Source organism: Giraffa tippelskirchi, chromosome 13 (assembly GCF_054371585.1).
Source record: "Giraffa tippelskirchi isolate mGirTip1 chromosome 13, T2T-mGirTip1v1.2.pri, whole genome shotgun sequence".
Taxonomy (NCBI): domain Eukaryota; kingdom Metazoa; phylum Chordata; class Mammalia; order Artiodactyla; family Giraffidae; genus Giraffa; species Giraffa tippelskirchi.
The window spans coordinates 108,944,908-108,969,079 of NC_137287.1; the positions used below are offsets into that span (position 1 = coordinate 108,944,908).

Consider the following 24,172-nt stretch of genomic DNA (forward strand, 5'->3'; position numbering starts at 1 on the left):
TGTAGTGTAAACCTTGACAGATGACTTTTCTTTTTGGAATGGAAGTGTTTGCCTTAAGCTTTGATTACCCAAGCACCCACTTCAAACAGGTCAATCTTGAAGAAGCAATTAGGTGAAGAGTCAGGCCAGCTTTCCCTACTGAGGGGCCTTTGTTTTAGAGATCTTGGTTGATTTCAATAAATGACTGTTTGGGCCACTTGTTTTTTCTCTTCCTGCACTTTAGATTCTGGCTGTTATAGTTAAAATTTGCCAATAGAGAGAGAGCCCAGGGAACCCAAAGCCCTCACACTCTGCTCCAATAAAAGCAGAACACCCGGCTCTCACACGCATTCTCTCTCCTTTCTACTTGCAACCTTGCTGTGTGGCCTCAAGTGTGCTGTGTACTTTCCAGGACTTGTAAGTGATAAACCTTCATTTTTTTCAAAGTTTCCTAATGGCTATTGCTTAAGGGTATCTTGTAATCATAATAAGAACCACCAAGGCTGTTCCAACCACATTGCTTATTGATAGACTGAGATGAGCACAAAACGGGCCGAGTGTCTTTTCTCATGTTTATGGATCATTTCTGCTTCCTTTTTGAAATTTCTGTTTGTATTTTTGCTCATTTTCTATTGTGTTATTTATTAGTCTGTTTTATTGATTCATAGGTGTTTGTTGACATATCTTAGCTGCTGCTCTTTGGTTACTTATATGTGTTACAAATATAGACGACTGTGACTTGTCTTTTCACTCTCTTCATGGGGCTTTTGATGAATGGAAGTTCTCAGTTTTCATGTAGTCAAACTTATGTATTTCCTTTATGGTCTAAACCTTTTGTATCTTGTTCTTAAAAGCTTTGGTTAGAGGACCTTTCCATAAAGATGCTCTTCTACATTTTATTCTAAGTTTATAAGATTTACCACTTACATTTAAATTTTCAATTCACCTGTAATGGGTTTTTAATATATGACATGAGATAGAGAATGGTTTTCATTTTCTTCCTTATGAATAGACAGCTATTCTGGCAGTTTATTGGAAAGACCAATATTTCCTTCCGCATTTGCAATGTAGGTTGTGTAATATACCAACTTTTCATATATGCATGAGGGAAAAAATATTAAGGAAAAAGTAGAATGAAATAAAGTAGCATGGAGGTCTTTGTCCAAGCAAGTCCATGGGTACGTATTTATCCTAAAGGAATAACTATAAATGCAAAAAAAACCCCAAAAACTTTTGGCTCAAAGATGTTGTTTATAAGATATAAAAACAAAACAAAACAAAAAGTCTACTTATATATCCAACAAGAGGGGATTGTTTAAATAAATTATCGTACATCCATACAAAGGAACACTGTAATCTAAGAAGATGTAGTAGGTTTTAATGTGGTGACATATGGTGACTGAAAAAAAAAAAAGTACAACCTAAAAGTTGAGAATTATGTTTTATTCAGCAGATTTGCTGAGGACTTAAGCCTGGGAGACAGCCTGTCAGATAGTTCTGAGGGACTGCTCTGAAGAGGTAATGGAGAAACCAGGATATACAGGAATTTTTGCAACAAAAACCAGGTAGTCTGAACATCAAAAAATTACTGTTAATTAAAGAAAATGAAATATTTCAAATTAATGAATTAAGAGGTTTATGTGTTTTGTTCAAGTTTTTCATAGTGATATCAGACAAACATAAATAAAACACAATTAGCTTTTTCTATGTTAAAAAATAAATAATATTGCATAAATTAACAGGAACCAGAAATCCTACTCCTAGGTTCTTATTCAAGAGAAACAAAAACTTAATTTCACACAAAAGTCTGTATGTGAATGTTTATAGCAGATCTGCTCATAATGACCAAAAACTACAAACAATATAGATTACTTCACATGGTGAATGACAAACTGTGGTATATCCATACAATAAAATATTACTCAGCAATAAAAAGAACACTACAGATGGATGGATATGCCTCAGTGCTCTGTGCTATAAAAGAAGCAAGACTCAAAAGGCTATATACTCCATTTATATGACATTTGGAAAAAGGCAAATGTATAGAAAAATAATATATCATGGGTTGCCAGTGGTGGGGGTGGTGGGAGGGGCTGATTACAAAAGAGGACAAAGAAACTTTGGGGGTTGAAGGAATGTGTATGTTGATTACCACAGTGATTAAACTATGGGTTTGTCAAAACTCAGACATAAACACTAGAAAGTATTACTGTATGCAAAGTGTTCCTATATGTAAACTATACCTCAATAAAAAAATGCAAAGTATAAAAAGTGTATAATACCTTTATAAATTAAAACAAGCCAACCATGTGAAAGCTAGAGAAAAATATGCTAAGAATGTTTAATGATAAACATTCCCAATACTGCCAAATGAACATCCATGCCACACAACTGTGAAACAGACTTCATCTGCTTGTGTGTATGTGTGTATATACACACGTGTGCGCACATACATACACACACACACACACACTGGTAGGAAAACCCACTGCTAGCTAAACACCAGAAACAGTGTCCGCATCTCTCTGAGTGGAGGGGTCACAGCTGATCTTTATTTTCTTTTGCTCTCCTTTTGGTTGATCTTCCCATGATGACCACACTTTGTCCTGGCTCCTTGGAACCGCTGGAGCCCAGGGCTGGCTCTGGGAGCCTGGGAGGAGGTGTCCACTCCACAGCTGGGAAAACAGCAGCCCCCAGATGAACCCTGAGCCCTGTCCCGTCAATGTTTATTTTTCCTCCCTGAGTAGACAAAGCAGGAGCCTGCGCAACAGTGGGCAAGGGTGGGGGGTGGCAGTAATTCAGACCCAGAAGCCCCCTTCAGTTGCCACGAGGCAGCCTGACTATCTCAGAGGCAGTGGCTCACACCTGCTCGCCCCTTCCCCATGACCTAAGCTCTAGTACATGAGGGTATGGTCAAGAGGGTGTGCTCTGGTGCCCCCCCACCCCGATCGATTCCCAGTTAATCACTTATCAACTGTGTGTCCCTGCATCAGGGACCCAGCCTCTCTGTGTCTCTGTACCCTCCTCTGGTAACATGAGGATAAAGATGGAGGCTAGCTCATCGGGTTGTCATCTGTGTATATGAGCATGCACACATGTACAAACGGCTTTGAACAATGCCTGGCACCAGATGTGCTGGGACAGATGATTAGCAGCATTGCTGTGAAAATCCCGCTGATAGATGTATGAGCCTACTGGTCTCATCTCAGGGCATGTGACGCTCACAGGGTCGCTGTCCTGACACCCCCCAAATAATTTTTAAGCAACTCAAGTTCTTCTCTTGTGATTTAGAGCATTCTGAAAAGAATACACACCACCTCCCGAGACACTTCTTTTTATATATATTATTTCATTTATATATTTATTATTTTCGGCCGTGCTGGGTCTTCACTGCTGCTAGGGCTTTTCTCTGGTGGCAGTGAGCAGGGGCAACTCTCGAGCTGTGGTGTGTGGGCTTCTCTTGCTGTGGAGCACAGGCTCTGGGGTGTAGTGGCTTCAGTAGTTGCAGCTCCCAGGTGCTAGAGCACAGGCTCAATAATTAAGGTGCACAGGCTGAGTTGCTCCTCGGCATGTGGGATCTTCCTGGATCAGGGATGGAAGCCACGTCTCCTGCATTGGCAGGCGGATTCTTTACCACTGAGCCACCAGGGAAGCCCGAGATATTGATACTTCTCAATATTTCCCTCTTCTCAATTCTTCACATCCCTCACCACCATCATGATCAGCTTTTTGGAGGTCTCCCTTCTCCAAACTCCCTTAATTCAGCCAACAAGCACCTACTGTGTGCCAGAAGCCAACCGAGGTACTTGGGAGCAAAACAGGTAAGAAACCTCTTTATCCATATGTAGACTAAGAGCCAGCCCCCAGAGCTACCCCTGCCCTAGAACCTCTATCATTTCCCTCTTTCTCCCCCCAACCTCCCTTCTTCAGTGTTTTGCCACTCAGAACTCCCAAACCCCTGCATCCCCCTCCTTAGAGAGTGGAGGGGGTGAGGGATGAAGCTGACCCAGACTCTCCTTAATGGGCAGGACTGGGCACCTCCAGTCATCAACAGCCATGTCCATTACAAATGGAGAGTTCCAGCTCCAGCCAGCACAGGAGGGGCTTAGCCATGGCGGCCTCATTTTGCAAAGGTCATCTCAATCCCATTTGGATTGGCAGCAACTTCCAGGCAGAGCCCTACCGTTGTTCACCCCTCAGGGAAGGTACACCATTGGGCAAAATGTACAGTTGGCTCCTGGTGGCAGGTAGAGCCCCCGAAGACACCCCCTGAACGGATCTCTTTCAGGGGCCGTGGATGGCCCACGTCGGACTCCACTGATGTGCTGGGGTGGCGTGTGGAGCAGGGGTTTGCTGTGTGCTTATAGAGATCAGCACCTCATGCTGGGAGAGCAGTCCACCCCTTTTGAAGAGCCCCAACTGGCCCATCTCCCACCCATTTTGAGCTCCAGAGGAAAGGCAATGGGTACAGTGGGAGGGGCCCAGGGTTTGAACTTGTCCTCAGCTCTACCCCTTAGTAGCTCTGAAGCCTTGGCAACCTTCCAGACTCTCGGACCCTCGGTGTCTTCTTCTGTAAAAATACAAATGTTAACCCCTCCTGAGTGGACAGGATTCAGTGAAATGTAGTACCTGGAAGTATTTTGTTAATGCTTGTCTGCCCTTTTCTCTGAGAAAAGAAGCCTCCACTTTCAGACTATCAGACACCTGGGAACAGAACCTGGGACACTGACTCATGTGGTTCTTATCACTGGGGTCACTGCAGATCTACACATGCAAGCTTGTGTACAACACACACACACACACACACACACACACACACACACACATATGGGTATTGTTCTAACCAGTGTTCCTAATGGCAGCAACAGAAAGCAGCTGTGCTGATTGGAGCAGGAAAAGAAATGTACAGAAAAGATAAAAGTTTGGCTTATGCAATCACAGGAATCTCTATGCCATAACTCTGAAGGCAGAGTGAATTAATTAATTTAAACTAATTGAGAGGCACACATAGTATTGGACTTCCCAGCTGGCACCAAAAGAATGAAAGTGAAAGTCGTTCAGTCATGTCTGACTCTTTGCGACCCCATGGACTATACAGTCCATGGAATTCTCCGGGCCAGAATACCGGAGTGGGTAGCCTTTCCCTTCTCCAGGGGATCTCCCAACCCACGGATGGAACCCAGGTCTCCCGCATTGCAGGTGGCTTCTTTACCAGCTGAGCCACTGAAGAGGGAATTCATAGGACCTGGACTCCATCTTAGGCCTGTTTATGCTGACCATGCTTGGCCACCTCTCTAATGGACTCTAAACTCTGTGCTTAGTGCCTATGCAAATGACAATAAAAGGATAAGACACCCGCCGGACAGGGGAACCTTGAAGATCATATCCAGGTTACTCATTGCCTAAGAGAAAACATACACTAATCACCTCTGTCTCTGGACAGGCCATAAATTTTTCTGTACCTATCGGAGTGTAACCTCGGGTTTATTGATTATTGGCCAATTGTTTAACTGTTTGAACATGTAACACATAAATGATGAGATTATTGTGATTGTATTTACCCTTCCTTTGTTTATGTAAGTCTCAAGGAATTTGGGGTGGTGAGTTCGGACACGTACACATGGGGTATAAAAGATTTTCACAAATGCGGGTCAGGGTCCTTGGCTAAGAGAAGACTCTGCCTTGGGCCTGCTGGTGTAATAAACTGCACTCCACTATCTGCATTGTCCTTCTGAGTGAGTTTGTTTCCCAGAACGTGTGGCTACAACACCACAAGGGAAGCCCAGTAAAGAACCCGCCTGCCAATTCAAGAGACATAAGAGATGCGGGTTTGATCCCTGGGTCAGGAAGATCCCCTGGAGGAGGGCATGGCAGCCCACTCCAATATTCTTGCCTGGAGAAGCCCATGGACAGAGGAGCCTGGCGGGCTACAGTCCATAGGGTCACAAAGAGTCAGACACGCCTGAAACGACTTAGCACGCACACATAGTATTATGCCGCTCTCAGTGCTCCATAACTGCTGTCTAAGAGAATAACCTTTTCATGTGACACCTCTGTTCAAAATCCTTTAATAGCTCCAGTCACCAAGTTAGTCCTGGCCTCAGGCTGTGGTGGGGGCGGGGTGGAGGATCTGAATTCTTTCAAAGGATCTAGGAATTCAAATAGTTCAGGAAAGCTTGTCTGGAAGCCAGCACACATCCCCAGGAAGGTAAGAGATGTTCTCAACCCCACCTGCTTCCCTGCTCTCACCATCCTTTCCCCCTCCCCTAGGAATCTGAAATTGCTACTCCAATTGGCTGGATTCTAGAACACTCTTAGGTTCTTGGCTGATGGTGGGCAGGAGTCTCGGGGGCTAAAGGGCACACATCTAGGTGCCCATTCTGTTTTTCTGCTCTGTGCCATGTGACCAGTAAGCCTAACCTAAGCTCACTCTGGTTTTCTTCTTCTCCCTCTCTCCACCCAAGTCAGCCATTGGGATTTCTCCCCCACGCAGTCAGCCAAAGGCTGGGAGGGGATGAGACGTAGGAAGAGACCTGCCCCTCTGCCTCTGTGTTCCTGGCCAGCCTCAGCCACTGGCCACTGGCCCAACTGACGATGAATTACTATTTTGCTTCTGAGTGTGACAGTCTGAGTTCAGCTCCCCAGGTGCACAGGGGGCCAGGGGGCGGGGAACTGGTCGGGCAAGTTTGAGTCATTTAGAGGTCCCTTAGCCTAACTATCAAACATCCAAATGTGCCCCCGGGTCTTCATCTCGAATGTCTCTAAACCCTGAGTTTGAAAAATGCAAATTCATTTTAAAAAGTCGCTGAATTTGCAGTGGCTTTTTTTCAACTTACTGGTTGCAAACTTAACTATTATCACATGAGGATCTTCATACTTGAAAACCTTAGGGGTCACTGGGCTTTGAGAACAAGACCACAACATGCCTTTGCTTACCTCCACCTGGCCTGCCCTTCCCCCACACAGTCCATGGAGGATGCTCATGTGTCTAAGGAGATGTGCTTCTGTAGGAGTTCTGACATTTCAGAGTCAATTTCATCATGCAACCTAACAGAAAGTGCTCCCTCCTCTCTTTTTGAGGTCCTCAGTATCCACATGCCACTTCTCAGTTGTGTGGCCTTGGGGAAGCTACTCAATTTCTCTGAGCTTCAATTTTCTCATCTGTGAAATAGAGCCAATGATGCCTACTTTCAGAGACTGGTGAGGATTATTAAAAGAGAATGTTAGCCAAGGGTTTGGCTTGGTTGTTGCCAAGGGAGTGGTTTACACCCTCCAAAGACAGGGCTGCTCTTACGGATGAGGACTCTGAGACCCAGAGAGGTACAAAGACTCGTCCAAGTTCAGAAAGCCATGTAGAGGCAAAATCAAGGCTCAAAGCCTGGCCCTGGTCCTCACCGACCACCCCTGATCCCAGCCCCGTGCTCTCACCACTACCAAGCAGGGCCAGGCTGGCGATGGTTTTTTCCTTACCAGCAGCAGTCTCCAGGGCTGGCTGAGTACACACCTATTTCCCAATGTGGCTGGGGGGAAATGGCTCTGGGGTGTTCCTTGGACATTTGGCAACTATGTGTTGCAGTACTTCCTGTGATCGTCCCTGGGGCTGGAGGAGGCCCAGCCTGCTGGAGCCAACGCTGTAACCCTGGTGTAGTGTTTCAGCTTCCAGAGAGAAATGAGAAGTGAGAGGGACACACTCCCTCCCCTCTGCTCCCTGAGAGAACCTCTCTGCTTTGTTTCCCTTTCCCACGGCCTTCAGCTCTCTCCAGAAACTGTCCCTCCTACAAAGCCAATAACTTCAGGCTCAGAAGTGGCCCTGCTTCTCTCAGCCCCAAGGCTGCCCCTCCAAGGCCAAGGTCAATTCTCACCTCCTCCAGGAAGTCTCTTGGGATTGTCAGGCTGCGCTTGTCCTCCTTAGGCTCCAAAAACTTATTGTGTGGAATTTATGCTCTGGGCTCTGACTCTTCTTTCATTTATTGACTATATTTTTTTTAATTTTAATTTAAAAAATTGCTTGCAAGAATCTTAGTTCCTCTACCGGGCTTGAACTGGGCCTACAGCAGTCTTAACTGCCATGCTGAGTCCTGACTACTGGGCCATCAGGGAATTCTCCTAAACTTTCAGTTTTTATAAAATTTTAAAGGTTATGAAAGGTTGTTGCTGAGCCATGAAAGACACTAGGATTCTTGGCCTCCGGAGGAAAGGAATTCAATCTGGGGCCAGTGACGCGAGGCTTGATTGCTCAGAGCTTTTGTGTAATAAAGTTTTATTATAGTATAAAAGAGTTAGAGAAAGCTTCAGACATAGATATCAGAAAGGGGCAGAAAGAGTGCCCCCTGCTAGCCTTTACCAGGATGTTATATACCTATCAGCAAGCTGTTAATTAGACAAAGGAGACGTCTCAAAACTCAGAGTGGCACCAGGCCCCTCACCCACATCATGCACTTTGAGATAACGATGGCACCAGATGAGTCATTCCCGGCCTTAAAACGATTGACATGAATCTTGAAGAAAGGTAGGTTTCCAAGTAAATACAGAGATTCATTAACATAGATCAGGGGAACAATGTATGAGTAAAACATACTGGTTTGTTGGGCCCTTATCGGTTGAACATTTCATGCAAAGATGGGCACAATAAATGACAGAAGTGATATTGACCTAACAGAAGCAGAATATATTAAGAAGAGGTGGCAAGAATACACAGAAGAACTATACAAAAAAGATCTTCATGACCCAGATAACCATGATGGTGTGATCACTCACCTAGAGCCAGACAATTCTGGAATGCAAAGTCAATTGGGCCTTAGGAAGCATCACTATGAACAAAGCTAGTAGAGGTGATGGAATTCCAGTTGAACTATTTCAAATCCTAGAAGATGATGCTGTGAAAGTGCTGTACTCAGTATGCCAGCAAATTTGGAAAACTCAGCAGTGGCCACAGGACTGGAAAAGGTTAATTTTCATTCCAGTCCCAAAGAAAGGCAATGCCAAAGAATGCTCAAAGTACCACACAATTGCACTCATCTCACATGCTAGCAAAGTAATGCTCAAAATTCTCCAAGCCAGGCTTCAACAGTATGTGCACCATGAACTTCCAGATGTAGAGAAAGGGAAAAAAATCTGATACTTGTTTCCTCCTGCCACCTAAGAGAGAGATAAAAAATGTCTGACACTTGCAGCCTATTTCCTCTGTTTGGAGACCCCTGGCCTTCCTGCCTGTTACCCTCTCAGTTGCTTTCCGTTTACAGTTATGACAAATATTGGCTAGATTCCCCATGTTGTTCAACGCATCCTTGAACCTGCCTTATACCCAATAGTTTATGCCCCCACTCCCTCTCCCCTACCCCTCCTCTCTCCCCACTGGTAACCACTAGTTTTTTCTCTTTGGATCTGCTTCTTTTATATTATATTCACTAGTCTGTTGTATTCATCTACTCACTACTGAATATATCTTGTGATATACTAGTAATAATAATGATATGAGAAAGATCTACGTTCATCTCTAAGACAAGGTACCCAAAGGGGCCTTTTTATGAGACTCCAGGCTCTGGAAGAGACTTTGTTAGCATAACAAGGTAGGGGAGACACCCTCTCAAGAGGTTATTGTTCAGTCACTCAGTCGTGTCTGATTCTTTGCGACCCCGTGGACTGTAGCCCACCAGGCTCCTCTGTCCATGGGATTCTCCAGGCATGAGTACTGGAGTGGGTTGCCATGCCCTTCTACAGCAAGAGGTTATCGCCATAGTACAAAATAGCTTTTTTTTTTCCTTTTGGCTGTGCTGGGTCCTAGTTTGTCACGGTGCCTCGGCTTTCTCTAGTGGAGCACGGGCTCTAGAGAGCTCAGGCTCAGTAGTTGCAGTGCACAGATTTTAGTTGCCCCTCAGCACATGGGATCTTAGTTCCCCGATCAGGTATCAAACCCCTGTCCCCCGCACTGGAAGGTGGATTCTTAACCACTAGACCACCAGGGAAGTCCTATGATTGCCTTTTAGATACTACACACCCTGAGGCCTGATCTCCATGAGGCCCTATTCCTCCCCTTCCCTCCACCCCCCCGGGACCCTACACGAACCCCTTCCTGTTCCTGCACCCCCAATCCAGGGTCAGTAAATAACTGACAACATACAGGGAAGCCAGATACCCAGAGGAAGTGGGGCCAGGAGGGAAAGAGCTGGAGGATCAGGGCAGAGGGGGAGGGGGAAGTTTCCGGGACTTCCACTAAGCACAAGGATGGCCTCACTGTAACACCAGGCGGGCCCTGAAAAAGAGCTGCCCCCGAGGATGGAGTGTGGGACAAATGAGGAGACAGGTGCAGCAAGCTTAAGTGACAAAGTCAAGCTCACAAAGCAGGTAAGTGGGAAGCTGGGATCTGCACCCAGGTCAGCAAGGTTTCAGCCCACACTCCTAACTGCCTTGCTGTGCTGGGAAGGGGGCGTTTCTTCCCACAGTGCCTGGCTGAGTGGCAGCTCACAGAGGCCACGTGAGCACTAGACCTCTCCCTCTGCACACGTCCAGCCCAAACCCAAAGACTTGACGACCGAGCCCTCAGGGCATGGTGCCCCTAGTGTGTTTTCCTGGGGGCTCCAGGACTCTCCAACCAGCTGGCCATGACGGGTAAATTATAACTATTTCTTGAGCACTTTCTCCATGCCAGTCGATTCACACCTATTATTTAATCCCCAGAACAACCGCCATGTTGGGCATTGTTTCCCCATATTTAAATGAGGAACCCAAATTTCAGAAGGGTCAAAGAACTTGACCAGAGCAAATAACTTGGCTGGAACTATGAACTCAGAGCTCCAAGCCAAATGCACTTTCTTTTGGAAAAAATCAACATCCTAAAGAGCATGGATTAGAAAGGCAGAAAGAACCAGCCCATGAATCATACACTCTTGACCCATCGCACCTCTAAATTTCTGCTGAGGTAGTGTATTTTCCTATGTTGTTGAGTTGTGACAACAGGAAAGAGTTTGAATGGATGACAGAACTATTCTATATTCTTATGGTGATCCTGGTTACATGTAGCTGTACATGTATTAACGATTCATAGAGCTAAAAGAAACTATATGAAGTAAATATGGCATAATGTTAAGATTTTACAAATTTGGGTAGTCTGTTCTTATCTTTATATTTGAAAGATTTTACAATAATAACAAAAAGGCCAAAAAAGAGGAAGAAAAAGAAGAGGAGAAGAAGGAGGAGACACTGGAAAAAGCCTGTTTAGATGCAATGGCTGGAGCTGCTGCAGTCATCTTACAACTGTCAATGAAAAATTAATCAGTCTAACTAAGACAGAAATGAAAAATTTTATTTGAGCCAAACTGAGGATTATAACCCAGGAATATGAGAAATTAATCTGTGAACTTAGTTCCCCCTTCTCCATTCTTTGGCCACTGAATAAAACTTGTATTGTTTCAATCTCAAACAAAAACAGGAACAGCAGCTCAGAAAGCTCTGAGGGCTATTCTACCATTAGAAGTCAAAACACAGTTACATAAGTTTTTTGAGACAGAGGACTGTACATTAGATGACAAATCACTGACATTTTACACAATCCAGATAAGCAAGTACAAGGTGATGGGCTATGTGATCCCCTTACAACATCAAGAAGGAATGTTACCTTTAAGGAGTTGTCTTCTTGATGCTGGGAGAATGTTTCTCTTTAGGGCTGAGCTGGTATTTATGCCAACAGGGAAGATTTGGTCGATGCCTAATGCAGATACACAATGCACAGTATAAGGGAGAGGGGAAGCCAAAGGACAGAAATAAATTTTTTTTGTTTAAATTTTTCTTGTCTTGCCATAAAATATGAATTTTATTTTGCACAACCATGAAAGAAGCCAGTGTGAGGGTAAATCTGAGATATCAGGGTGGCAGAACAGACTATAGAGAGATGGTAAATGTCTGTTAATTATTGAATTTTTTTAATTCGCATTTTTATTGCAAATTTGGTGGGGTTTTTTTTTCCTGACCAAACAGCATGTGGGATCATAAAAGTGCCCCAACCAGGGATCAAATCCACAGTCCCTGCAGTGAAAGCACCGAGTCTTAACCACTGGATGGCCAGGGAAGTCTTATTAGCTGTTGAATTAATCAGATCCTCAAACCTGCTCTCTCTCTGGACTTCATCTCGGAGACATGGGTTGACTGTTGAAGCCAATGTGAGCTGAGGATTTCTGTTGCTTGGGTCGAAGACGCTGTCACTCATACCAAGTAAAGAGTCAGATCGGAAACAGTGGGGCCTCTCCATGGCCAAGGAGAGAACTGAAAAGGCAGTCAGAGGTTTGCTGATGGACTCATCTGGATTTGACTGAGCCAGTGGGGCTGGCTTATGCAGAAACTTGCCGGCTGGTTTTAAGATTCTTACGTTGTGGCAATTCAAGTTATCATTCTGTGAGTTTCCTCGTAATACCCCTTTCCTGCCTGATATCCTCACAGAGACAACATCTGTCTGGATCCAGGGGACTCAGGAATTTGGGGCAGTTAGAGCTGCAGGTATTCAAAACTGTGTAAGATAACTTTTCAAAAAACTAATTTTCTGACAAGTCATCAATCTGTGTGTTTTGACATGTGTCTGTTTTGACATGGGAGTCTGGGGGCCCAGGAAGGCAGAGCTAGGGTGAAGACCCAGGGTGACAAGTTCTCTTAGAAACTATCCCAAGAAGAAGGGAGAATATTTCTCTCCATGAAAGGCACTGTGATCTTGACAGGGACATAACTGCCTTGTGACTCAGTTTCCTTATCTTCAAAATGGAGGATAATTACTCTTCTCTCACAGGTTATTCGGGACTTCCCTGGTGGCTCAGACAGTAAAGAATCTGCCTGCAATGCAGGAGACTCGGGTTTGATCCCTGGGTTGGGAAGATCCCCTGGAGAAGGGAATGGCAACCCATTCCAGTATTCTTGGCTGAGAAATCCCATGGACAGAAGAGCCTGGCGGGCTACTATCCATGGGACACGACTGAGCGACTAACAATTTCTTCACTTTTCACTGGTTATTTAAAGGCTTGAAGACAATATATGTAAAGTGTCATAGTAGATGCTCTGTCCACGGCCACTGTTTTCATTCTATAGCAAGCAGAAGGATTCTTGTTGTAGTGGGTGGCGGCAGGAAGGGAGATCCTTTCAGAAACAGTGGAAAGAGAAGAAAGGAAAAAAACTCAGGTCTCATATCCTCCAGCCTCAATGGGCTTCATTAGACTTTCATCAAATCAGAATCGGGGAGACAGGGCATCAGGGGGCTGATGAGGACCCAGCAGGAGAGAAGCTGGCCTCCCTCTCTGCAGACCCGCCCCTCCTCTCATCACCATGGAGACAGTGCCCGCTGCCGGGTGGGGTTCCCGCCCACACTGGGCCTGAGGCTGCTGCAAAGGGAGGGGCAGGGGCCTAGCAGACAGAATTCCCTCTGGAAAGCTGGAGGGAGGGTGGGGATTGTGTGTGCTGACACCATCTCCCCACCCCACCCCAGCTCCCAAGACGCTGAAGGACTCACTTCCCCTCTCGAAGCCTCAAGTTTCACATCTGTCAAAGGAAAGGGGAAAAGGCACAAGAACAAAAGCCTGGTGAAGAAAACTGTAGGGTAAGGAAGCAATGAAATACAGAGAACTGCATACACTGTTTATTGAAAATAGGGAACTTCACAAAACTGATTAGCCTGATTCCATATTTCTGTGTTGAAAGACACACTCCATCTACGCTTACCAAAAGTGGGGAGCGAGGAGAGAAATACTCTAAAATACACTTCTGCTTGTCCTCTCTGGAACTGGGGATTGCACGTAATTTTTATTTATATTTTTTGGTTCTTTCTCAAATTTTGGCCCATGAATATGGATTGCTTTGAAAGTCAGAGTGACAGTAATAGCTACCATTTGTGAGCATATTTTTTGGGGTATTGTGTAAGTGCTTTACATGATTTAAAGCCCTTTATGTCTTCACAATAACCCTGGGTGGGGTGTGTACTCTGGTTATCCTCACTTTACATAGAGGAAATTGAGGTTCAGAGAGGTTAAGGGGCTTGACCAAGGTCAAGCCACCACAGAGTGGCAAAGCTGAGTTTCAAAACCAGTTAAAATACCGGACTCAAAATTCAAGCATTTAATTATTACCACTACTGCCTCTCAGAACAAGAAAATGCTTCAGGTTCTGTTTCCTTAAACGTTTTTCTGTGGAAAACACCATGGAAACCAAAAGTAGAAAGAAAAATGTAATTCTCAGTTATAAAATGAATAAGTTCTGGGGATCTAATTCACAGCATGGTAACTACAGTTAAGAATACTATACACTTGGAATTTGCTAAGAGAGTAAATCTTCATTATCACTACACACCCCAAATGATAACCACATGAAGAGAGAGATGAGTTAATTAGTTTGGTTGTGGCAATCACTTCACAAGGTATACATATATCGAATTATCACATTGTACACTTTAAATGTACATTTGACCCTTAAACAATGCAGGGGCTAAGGGTGCTGACTCCCACATCCCAAGCAGTCTAAAATTCAAGTATAACTTAGAGTCAGGCTTCCATATACACAGTTACATCATATCCGAGGTTCCACATCTATGGATTCAACCAACCACAGGTGGTGTAGGACGGCAGTACGTATTTATTGAAGGAAATCCATATACAAATGCACCTGCACAGTTCAAACCTGTGTTGTTCAAGGAGCAATTGTATACAATTTTGCCAATTATACCTCAGTAGAGCATAAACAAGAAGACAAAAAATCTATTCAACTCTGATATACCTACCACCCAGCTTCCAGGAAGTCCTTGGATGGAGGGATTTGGGTGGAGGCTTCAGGGAGGGGGAGGAGGGTATGACACTCAGAGCCAGAAGTCTTGCCTTACACACACCACACACACCACATACACACACCACATATACACACACACCACACCACACACAACCACGCACCACACATACATGTACATACACCACACCACACACACACCACACACAATCACACACCACACATACATATACATACACTGCACACGCACACACACCACACACACACACACATCACACCACACACAACCATGCACCACACATACATGTACATACACCACACCACATACACACCACACATACACACACACACATCACACCACACATACATACACACATGCCACACATACATACACAGACACCACACCATACACAACCACGCACCACACATACATTTACACACACCGCACACACACACCACATATACACACACACACCACACTACACACAACCATGCACCACACATACATATACATACACTGCACACACACACCACATATACATACACACACACCACACCACACACAACCACACACCACACATACACATACACACACCCCACACATACATACAAACACACCACAACCACACATGCATACACACATCACACACACAATACGCCACATCACATACATACACACACAACAAACACAACCACACATACGCATACACCACACCACACACACACCACACATACCACATACATACACTTACATCACACCACACCATACACACATCACACATGCATACTTACACCACACACACATACACACACCATAATACATAAACATACACCACACTACACACACCCCACACATACATACACACACACCACACACAAACACACCACACATGCATACGCACATCACACATACGTACAATATACGACACCACACACACCACACATACATACACACACACACCACACATACATACACACCGCACACCACACATACATACACACACCACACACACACACACACACACACACACACACACACACACAGGGCTCCCAGGCTCCACTTCTGGCTGTTCTGGGGCTGTGGCCCCAGCCATACGGTGGGGAACCACAGGCAGGCAGCAGTCCACCCCCTCTTCCGCCCCTGCTCATGTTCCTTCCTCCTTTCTACATTCTCCTAACTTGCATTTCCACAGCTGCCTCCTTTATAGGTCCCTGGTTCCCCTCCAAGACCTCGAGGTTTTGGCAGCTCTGCAGGACGAAGACATGGCCAGGGGCCCTGACAGCGCGTGGAGGTGGGCAACCCTGGTGGTGCTGGCCACCCTGGGCACGGCTGTGACAACGACTACCAACCCCGGCATCGTGGCCAGGATCACCCAGAAGGGCCTGGACTATGGTAACTGGATGCCTTCCTTTCCTTCTCTTCCATCACTGACTGAGCACCTGCTGTGTGCAGCCCTTTAAATCCAGGGTATGGCCTACCCACTGCTCCTTCAAGGCGGCCCTCTCACCCTGTCTTACAGAGCAAGAAGCTGGGCCCGGGTGAGTTACCCAAGGTCACAGAGCTGGGAAGCCACAGCGGGGGAGGATGGAACCCTAGTCTGGAGGACTCTGAGTCCAGTGCTCAGGCCCCTCCTGGTCCCCTCCCGGTCCCCTCCCTCTACCCAATACCCGATTCGGGCTTGGGCCCTTCACTTCCTTCCTAGCTGGTTCTCAGCCCTGATACTCGTCTGGCAGTCCCTGGCTCAGTCTTCAGCGTGGGCAGAGCTCAGGCTCCGTGAGGAGCAGTGGTGCTTGGCAGCCACACTCTGCAAAGTAGCCAGTAGGGTGCCACAGAGAGGATTCCCCCAGGCCACTCCTTCAGGCCCAGACACAGCAGAGAATGTTATGAAGCAGCCTCCTGACCTGCTCAGATCGGTGCCAGGCACTATGCTAAAAGCACAAAATGTTACTAGTGACCTTTACAGATGAGCAGACAGACTGGAAGGAGGGAGGGGGAAGGGGGTGGCCTGGATCTGGGCTCTGGTCTGTTTAGAAGTATCCGTGTGGGGCTGCTCAATGCTGCCTCTCGGCGGTAGAGAGAGGACCTGCAGAACAGTGGGGGACAGCCGGTGCCAGAGAAATCAGACCGAGGAGAAGGCAGGCTCTCAGCGGCGCCGGGGGAGTCAGGACAGGACTGAAGTGAAGTGAAGTGAAAGTCGCTCTGTCGTGTCCGACTCTTTGCAACCCCATGGACTATACAGTCCATGGAATTCTCCAGGCCAGAATACTGGATAGGGAAGCCTTTCTCCAGAGGATCTTCCCAACCCAGGGATCGAACCCAGGCCTCCTGCATTACAAGTGGATTCTTTACCAGCTGAGCCACAAGGGAAGCCCAGGAATACTGTAGTGGGTAGCCTATCCCTTCTCCAGAGGATCCTCCTGACCCAGGAATCGAATTGGGGTCTCCTGCTTTGCAGGTGGATTCTTTACCAACTGAGCTATCAGGGAAGCCCCGGATAGGACCAAGCAGACCTGGTATTCCATCTGTGAATTCCTACCCCAGCCCAGCAAGGACACCTGTGAATCCCAGGGTTGCGCACGGAAGGCTCCCCATGAGCTAGGAGAAAGGATTATGCCCCTGCTCTGTACCCAGACCTGGGGTGCCTCTGGTCGCTTCCCGGGAGCAGAAACTTGGGTTCAGCCTTTAAGCCCAGAAGTCTTCACATTCTGTCAGAGCAGCCTTGGTCCCTCCTTCTACTCACACCCCATGCAGCTATCAGTGAGCGTCCTGAAGTGCAGCATATGGGTTCAGGATTCTCATTACTGACACTATTCAGCAGCTCCCGAGTGCCTTCTGAAGGTGTCCTGGGCTTGGCATTAGAGACCCTCCGAGACCCGGCCCCTGCAGATCCACAGATGGTGGCCATCCCACATTTTCATTTCTCTCTGGGCAGTGCCAGTCTGTGCTTGGTTTACTTTTGGACCCCCAGAAGGCCTGTCCCAGGGCACGGGCTCTGGGAACAGAAGGCCTGAATTCAGATGCTGCCTCCCTCACCTGTCAGCTGTGTGGTCACCTTTCTGAGTCTGTTTTCTCGTCTGTGAATTGGGAGGTGTAACAAGACCCAGTGGGCTTCTTCCCTGGTGGCTCAGTTGGTAAAGACTTCCTGCAATGTGGGAGACCCGGGTTCCAATTTAATTCTTTTCAACCAGACCTATTATCCTGGATTATTCAGATTCGTGTATGTTCAGTTACACGTATGTAACTTAATACATGTATAGAGCCCAGAATTGTGCAAGGAACAGAGTAAGAACCTGATAAATGTTGTTGTTGTTGTTACTATTATTATTACTTTTGTTATTATTACTATGCTTAACTGGCTCTTAGAAAAACGCAAATCCTGAGATCCATCATTTTACTGCTTACTCTTCTCATTTAACGTGTTTGCCATCTAACTGGTTCTCTGACGCTGATAACCACATAATAACGGATAGCAGAATCTCTGACCCTGGGACATTCATTCATGTAGTCATCCATCAGGTATTAAGTTCTAGTCCCTGTGGTAAATGTGGCGGACGTCTGTGACATCCGTCTCTGGCCTTGGGCGGCTTACATCTAGTAGGGGAGAGAGATATTAATCAAAAAATCACATGAATAGTTGCCTAATTACAAAAGATAATGAGAGCTCCAAAAGAGATGCCCACAGCATCACGAGAATGATAACAAGCAGGATCGCACTCTTCTGATGAACCAGAGAAAGTTCCAAGAAGAAATGATACTAGAGGCTGACCAGGTGAAGATGAGAGGAAAAGGTTTCCTAGGCAGTGGGAAAAGTGCATGCAAAGATCCTGTGGCAAGAGAGTCCAAAACCCAGAGAGACGCAGTATCTGTGAGGGCAGAGCACAGAGCAAATGTTCAATAAACACCCATAGGATGCATGACTGGGTGTTCAGAGTGGGTGATATTTCAAACTAAGTGTTGGCAAACAATAGCCTGTAGGCCAAATCTGGGTCACCACATTTTTGTATGGCCCAGGGACTAAGCATGGCTTTTACATTTTTAAATGGCTGGAAAAAATCAAAAGGAGAATCCTATCTCAGGCCATGTGAAAATGATGTGTGTGCTGTGTATGCTAAGTCACTTCAGTCTTCAGTGTCCGACTCTTTGCGACCCCATGGACTTTAGCTGGCCAGGCTCCTCTGTCCATGCGATTCTCTAGGCAAGAATACTGGGGTGGGTAGCCATGCCCTCCTCCAGGGGATCTTCCCGACCCAGGGATCGAACCTATGTCTCTCATGCCTCTTGCATTGGCAGGCGGGTTCTTTACCACTAGTGACACTGATGTGAAATTCAAATTTCAATTTCTATCAGTAAAGTTTTATTGTAACAAAGCCATACCTATTCATTGACTTACTGTCTACGGGTGCTTTTGTACAATAACATCCGAGCTGAGTGGTTGTGACGGAGACAGGAAGATCTACAAAGCAGAAACTATTTACTATCGGGGCGTTGACAACAGCCCTTAACTGAGCCCTGCTATAGACCTTTCCAATCCCACCGTCTCTGCTATGAACCAGCTACATGCCTCTGACCTCTGCCTCCTCTCTCTCCTCTCAGCCTGCCAGCAGGGAGTGGTTACTCTGCAGAAGGAGTTGGAGAAGATCACAATTCCCACTTTCTCGGGAAGCTTTAAGATAAAATACCTCGGGAAAGGGCAATACAGCTTCTTCAGGTAAGCCCTGTCCAGCTCAGTCCTCCATGTTCAGGACTGTCGTGTGTTGGGGCCACCAAGACCTAGACTCGTAGAGCCACAAACTCCTAAACTCAGAGAGGTTTAGAGGATCCCAAAGCTAATGTTTACATCATTCTGAGGGGATACAATCCCCAAGCTGCGTGTGGAGGAAACCACCCAAACTGTCTTTCAGGCACTCACCATGACTCGTGAGAGGATGTCATGAATCCCCAAACTCTGTGCCAAGCCCTTATGTTAATTGGGATTAGGGACGAAGGTGAGGTTTCTATGACAGAAGACCTAATCAGAAATGACCTTAACCAGAATGTAGGGGCTCAGAGGACTGAGATGTCCCTGGAATCGTCTGGCTTCAGGTTCAGCTTGAGGAATGATCAAATATCACTGGACCTTGTTTCTCTCTTGCCATCTCTCAGCATCGCTGAGGGCTAATTCTCGGGTAGGATGTCGCTATAAAGGGGCCATCAGCATCTTCTCAGAACTCCCAGCCCTGTAGGAGGAAGGCACCGTCTTCTTACCACTCAAGCAAAATTCCTAAGATTCACTCTGATCGGTCCATTTTAGGTCCATACACACTGCTGGACCAATCACTGTGGCCAGGGAATAGAAAACACGAATGAGCTTGCACTGAAGTCTCAAGCTCCACCCCCTGAAGATGACCTGTGAAGTCAACTTTCTTGGGAGCAGCATGGGCTAGATGTGGGGAAGAGTTCCTCCAAAGTAAAAACGACGGTTCTGTTATCAACAAGAGAGGGATGTGGGTGCTAGGGAGAAAACCCATAAATGTCCTCTAAAGAATTTTATGCACTCACTTTGCAGCAGATATTTTTGAGCACCTACTATGTGTCTCCTTGAGCAGGTTTGCTATTGTACAATAGTGAAAAAAAGACAGACACATTCCACCCCTTACAGGACATGTAGTCAATGAAATTACATTTGTTATCTTCACTGATCATCACACACCCTGCAAGAGAGAGGTTATTATGCCCGTTTTACAAATGAGGAAACTGAGACTGAGGATGATTAGGCGATGTGCCCAGGATCACACAAAAGTAAATCGAAGAGCAGGATTCAAATGCAGATTTGTCTGACTTCAAAGCCTAGCCACAGAGCTCCCAAGGCTGCTCTCATCATAACTTTTGGGCTCTCTTAAAATGGATGGGATAAAGGACCAGGCTGGAGGGGAATGAGTCGGCACTGACCATTGACCGAATCCTTGTGGGGACTCCGAGGAGACTAACTGATCGTTTCTTCCTTGCAGCATGGTTATTCAAGGATTCAATCTTCCCAATTCCCAGATAAGACCGTCGCCAGATGAGGGCCTTGATCTCTCTATCAGAGATGCCAGTATCAAGATCAGAGGAAAATGGAAGACACGAAAAAACTTCATGTGCGTTTCAAAGCTTGTTGTTTGTTGAGTGTGTGGGTAAGCTCTTGGTGATACTTGGAAGAGAGGAGAGCCAAGATCTCAAGCATGCCCAATTTTTGCCTGGCCGAATACCATCTGCCCCCTCAGAGCTACTGGAAAAATTTTTCACAAGAGAAGTTTTAACAGAACTCTTGGTTAATAGCTGAGCATGTTCCCACATCTCAGTGCAGGACACCGGCATGTCTGAGTTGGTACATATGGCCTAGGATGGAAGGCTAAGTGGGACCTTTACTTTATCCCTTTATCAGTTAGCAATTGCTGTGTAACAAACCATCCCAAACTCAGTGACCTAAAGCAAGTCATATATCTCCTTTTATGTATCTGTGTGTTGGCTGGGGTTCCCTGCCATAGGCTGGCCTCAGCTAGGGGTGGCCCTGCTCAACATGTATCTCCTCCTCCTCCCTGGACCAATGAATGGGCTACGCAGAGCATATTCTTAGTGACAGCAGAGGTGCAAAAAGGGTAACCAGAAGCATATTAAGTCCTAGACTCTGAACTGGCCCATAGTCACTTCTACTCATATACCATTGGCCAAAACAAGTCACATGGCCAAGTCCAAAGTCAAGAACATGGGAATATACACGTATCCTCCCAAGATAGGCAATGGAAAGGGTATGGATGCAGGGAGGGTAAAAATTGGGGCAAATCATCCAAACTACGACTGTGAATCTAAATATTGGGCTCTCACTGTGGTGACTATGCAGCAGTGACAGTGGCTCAGACTGACCGGTCATTTTAGCAACTTCTCCTTTGTGGGGAATCCAGGGAGTAAACAGACACTTTGATGAGGATAGAGGCGTAGGTCTGCCCTTCGTTATAAGGACTGCTGATCTGTCGTTCCCCACAATAAGCATTACTTAATTTTTCTTTTTTTTAGCTTTTTATTTTATATTAACAATGCTGTTATAGTTTCAGGTGGACAGCAAAGGGGACTCAGCCATACATATACATGTATCCATTCTACCCCAAACTTCCCTCCCATTCCAGGCTACCACATAACATTGAGCAGGGTTCCCTGTGTTATACAGCAGAGGGAATTGCTTAATTTTTCATGTGAGCTCTTTCACATCTATCATTTCACTTACTGATCATAAACAAATAAATAGCAATACTTCCTCACATTATAGAAGAGTTGACAAATTACATTCACATCCACAGTCTTATCCCAAACTCATTTCAGGAGGGAGTAGTTATTAACCCCATTTAATGAACGAAGTCATTAATTAATTAAAGACACGTCCCTCCCCCAAACTCAGCTTTCTAGTGGCAAAACTAGTGTCGCTCTGCTGGCCCAAGGTCTGGGTGAGGAAACTGAAGCTCAGAGAGGTTGAGAAACACTTCCAGTGCCACACAGCACAGGTAGAGGCTGAGGCAGCAGGGTTGAGAGGAGGGTTCTGCCAGGCAGACATGGCTTCAAATTTCGAGTTGGAATTCTGGTTCTTTCACTCAGCTGCTGTGTGACATTGGGCAAGCGGCCTTCCCTCTCTGAACTCCATCTCCTCATCCTGAGTGGGGATAATAGCAAAACCTACCTTCCAGCATTGGTGTGAAGTTTGAATGGCAGAGGGGAGAAAATGCTTGCTCCAAGTCTCATCTTTGTGTTTCCCTTCAGCAAACTCAGCGGCAACTTTGACCTCAGTGTGGAGGGCACCTCTATTTTGGCGGGTCTGAAGCTGAGCTATGACCCTGCCTCGGGCCACCCCACTGTCACCTGCTCCAGCTGCAGCAGTCACATCAACACCGTCCGCATACACATCTCTGGCAGCAGCCTAGGGTATGACCTCCTGGGGCTGGGGATGGGGGGAGGGATGAATGTGCACGCGTGCTCAATCACTCAGTCGTGTCCGACTCTTTGCGACCCCATGGACTGTAGCCCATCAGGCTCCTCTGTTCATGGGATTCTCCAGGCAGGAATACTGGAGTGGGTTGCCATTTCCTCCTCCAGGGGATCTTCTCGACTCAGGGATTGAATCCACATCCCCTGCATTGCAGGTGGATTCTTTACCACTGAGCCACCTGGGAAGTCCTGGGAAGAGGGACAGGATTATCCTAATCATTCTTGTATTCAGAAAGCACATCCCAAATGCCACTTCATGCCAGCCTTGTCCAAAGGTCTCAGATGTAAGGAGGAGACAAAGGTTCACAGATGGAACACAGCCTCCCTGCCTTGAAGGGTCCCTTGCTCATTCAATATTCATTCAGCAAACTTTTACTGAGCACTTATTATGCTCCAGGCTCTACACTAAACACTTTAAGTGCGCCAAGTTATACAATCCTTATACAAGCCTATAGGCATTCATCTCTCCATCCAACCAACAAATATCAACTAAGAAACTGCTGTGCACAAGGCTTGTGCATTGTGTTCAAGAAAGAGCAGTAGTCACTAAAAATCCGGCCTTGCTGACAGTGATTGGAGGCTTGATGGACGCCTAGCACTGTTCAGACACGAGCCTTATCCCATTCTGTCCACACAAAGACTCTACGAGGTTAGTCTATTATTATCCCACTTTCAGAGGAGATCAAGGCACAGAAAGAATAGGAAGTAGCCCGAGTTTTCATACGCAATGAGAATTGAGAAGGGATTCAATCCAGGACTCCCAGCCCCTGGATTCTTAGCTTCACAGTCCCTGTTCTCTTGAAGCTTTAGCCTGTGCGGAAGACAGACATTAATCAAATCATTGTATTAATGAATGGCTCACAAAGAATTACAAAAGGATATTAGAAGTAGGAAAAAGAGGTACAAAGTGTGGTGAACACATAGAACAGAAGGTTCTGACCTAGTCTGGCAGTTGCCCAGTTTTTTGATGAAATGACATTTGAATTGAGATGAAAAGAAGAAGTAGGAGTTAATTAGATTGGGGACAGTGGGTGTTGTAAGCAGAGTGAACAGCATGTGCAAATGTCCTGTGGTGGGAGGAAGCAGAGGACACAGGAGGACATGGCAGAGCTGTGGGGCTGGAGTACAGGGAGAGAGGGAGTGGTGAGGAATGAGGCTGAGATAGGGCAGGATTCCTGCTATGCACCTGTGGAAGAAATAACCTCATGACCAGGTCACTGAACACAGGAGCAGGGTCTGATGGGGTTGTACAGAGTCGGAGACCAGGGATGAGGGCGGTTAGGCCTGTTTGGAAGAGGGAGGAAGGCTTCCCAGATGAGGCAGCCTTCCGAGCACAGCCTGGGGAGACCTGGAAAGCCTCATCCTGTCCCCACATGTCAATCCAGGTGGCTGATCCAACTCTTCCGCAAAAGAATCGAGTCTTCGCTCCAAAACGCCATGACCAGCAAGGTA

General features: G+C 46.2%; 1 protein-coding gene across 3 annotated transcripts in view; it reads left to right on the forward strand.

Moving 5' to 3' along the window:
* The first annotated feature begins 320 nt into the window (after positions 1 to 320).
* Positions 321 to 24,172, forward strand: part of BPI (bactericidal permeability increasing protein) — a 45,152-nt gene continuing 21,300 nt past the window's right edge. The window contains exons 1-7 of one of the 3 annotated variants that reach the window (XM_081560941.1): positions 10,215 to 10,323; positions 13,442 to 13,552; positions 15,921 to 16,120; positions 19,322 to 19,436; positions 20,716 to 20,844; positions 22,496 to 22,657; positions 24,106 to 24,169. In XM_081560941.1, coding sequence (XP_081417067.1) covers positions 15,991 to 16,120; positions 19,322 to 19,436; positions 20,716 to 20,844; positions 22,496 to 22,657; positions 24,106 to 24,169 — 600 coding nt within the window. In that variant the 5' untranslated portion in view covers positions 10,215 to 10,323; positions 13,442 to 13,552; positions 15,921 to 15,990. Of the gene's footprint in view, positions 397 to 10,214; positions 10,324 to 13,441; positions 13,553 to 15,920; positions 16,121 to 19,321; positions 19,437 to 20,715; positions 20,845 to 22,495; positions 22,658 to 24,105; positions 24,170 to 24,172 lie in introns of those variants that run through there. The other 2 variants (XM_081560943.1, XM_081560944.1) reach the window with 2 other exon arrangements.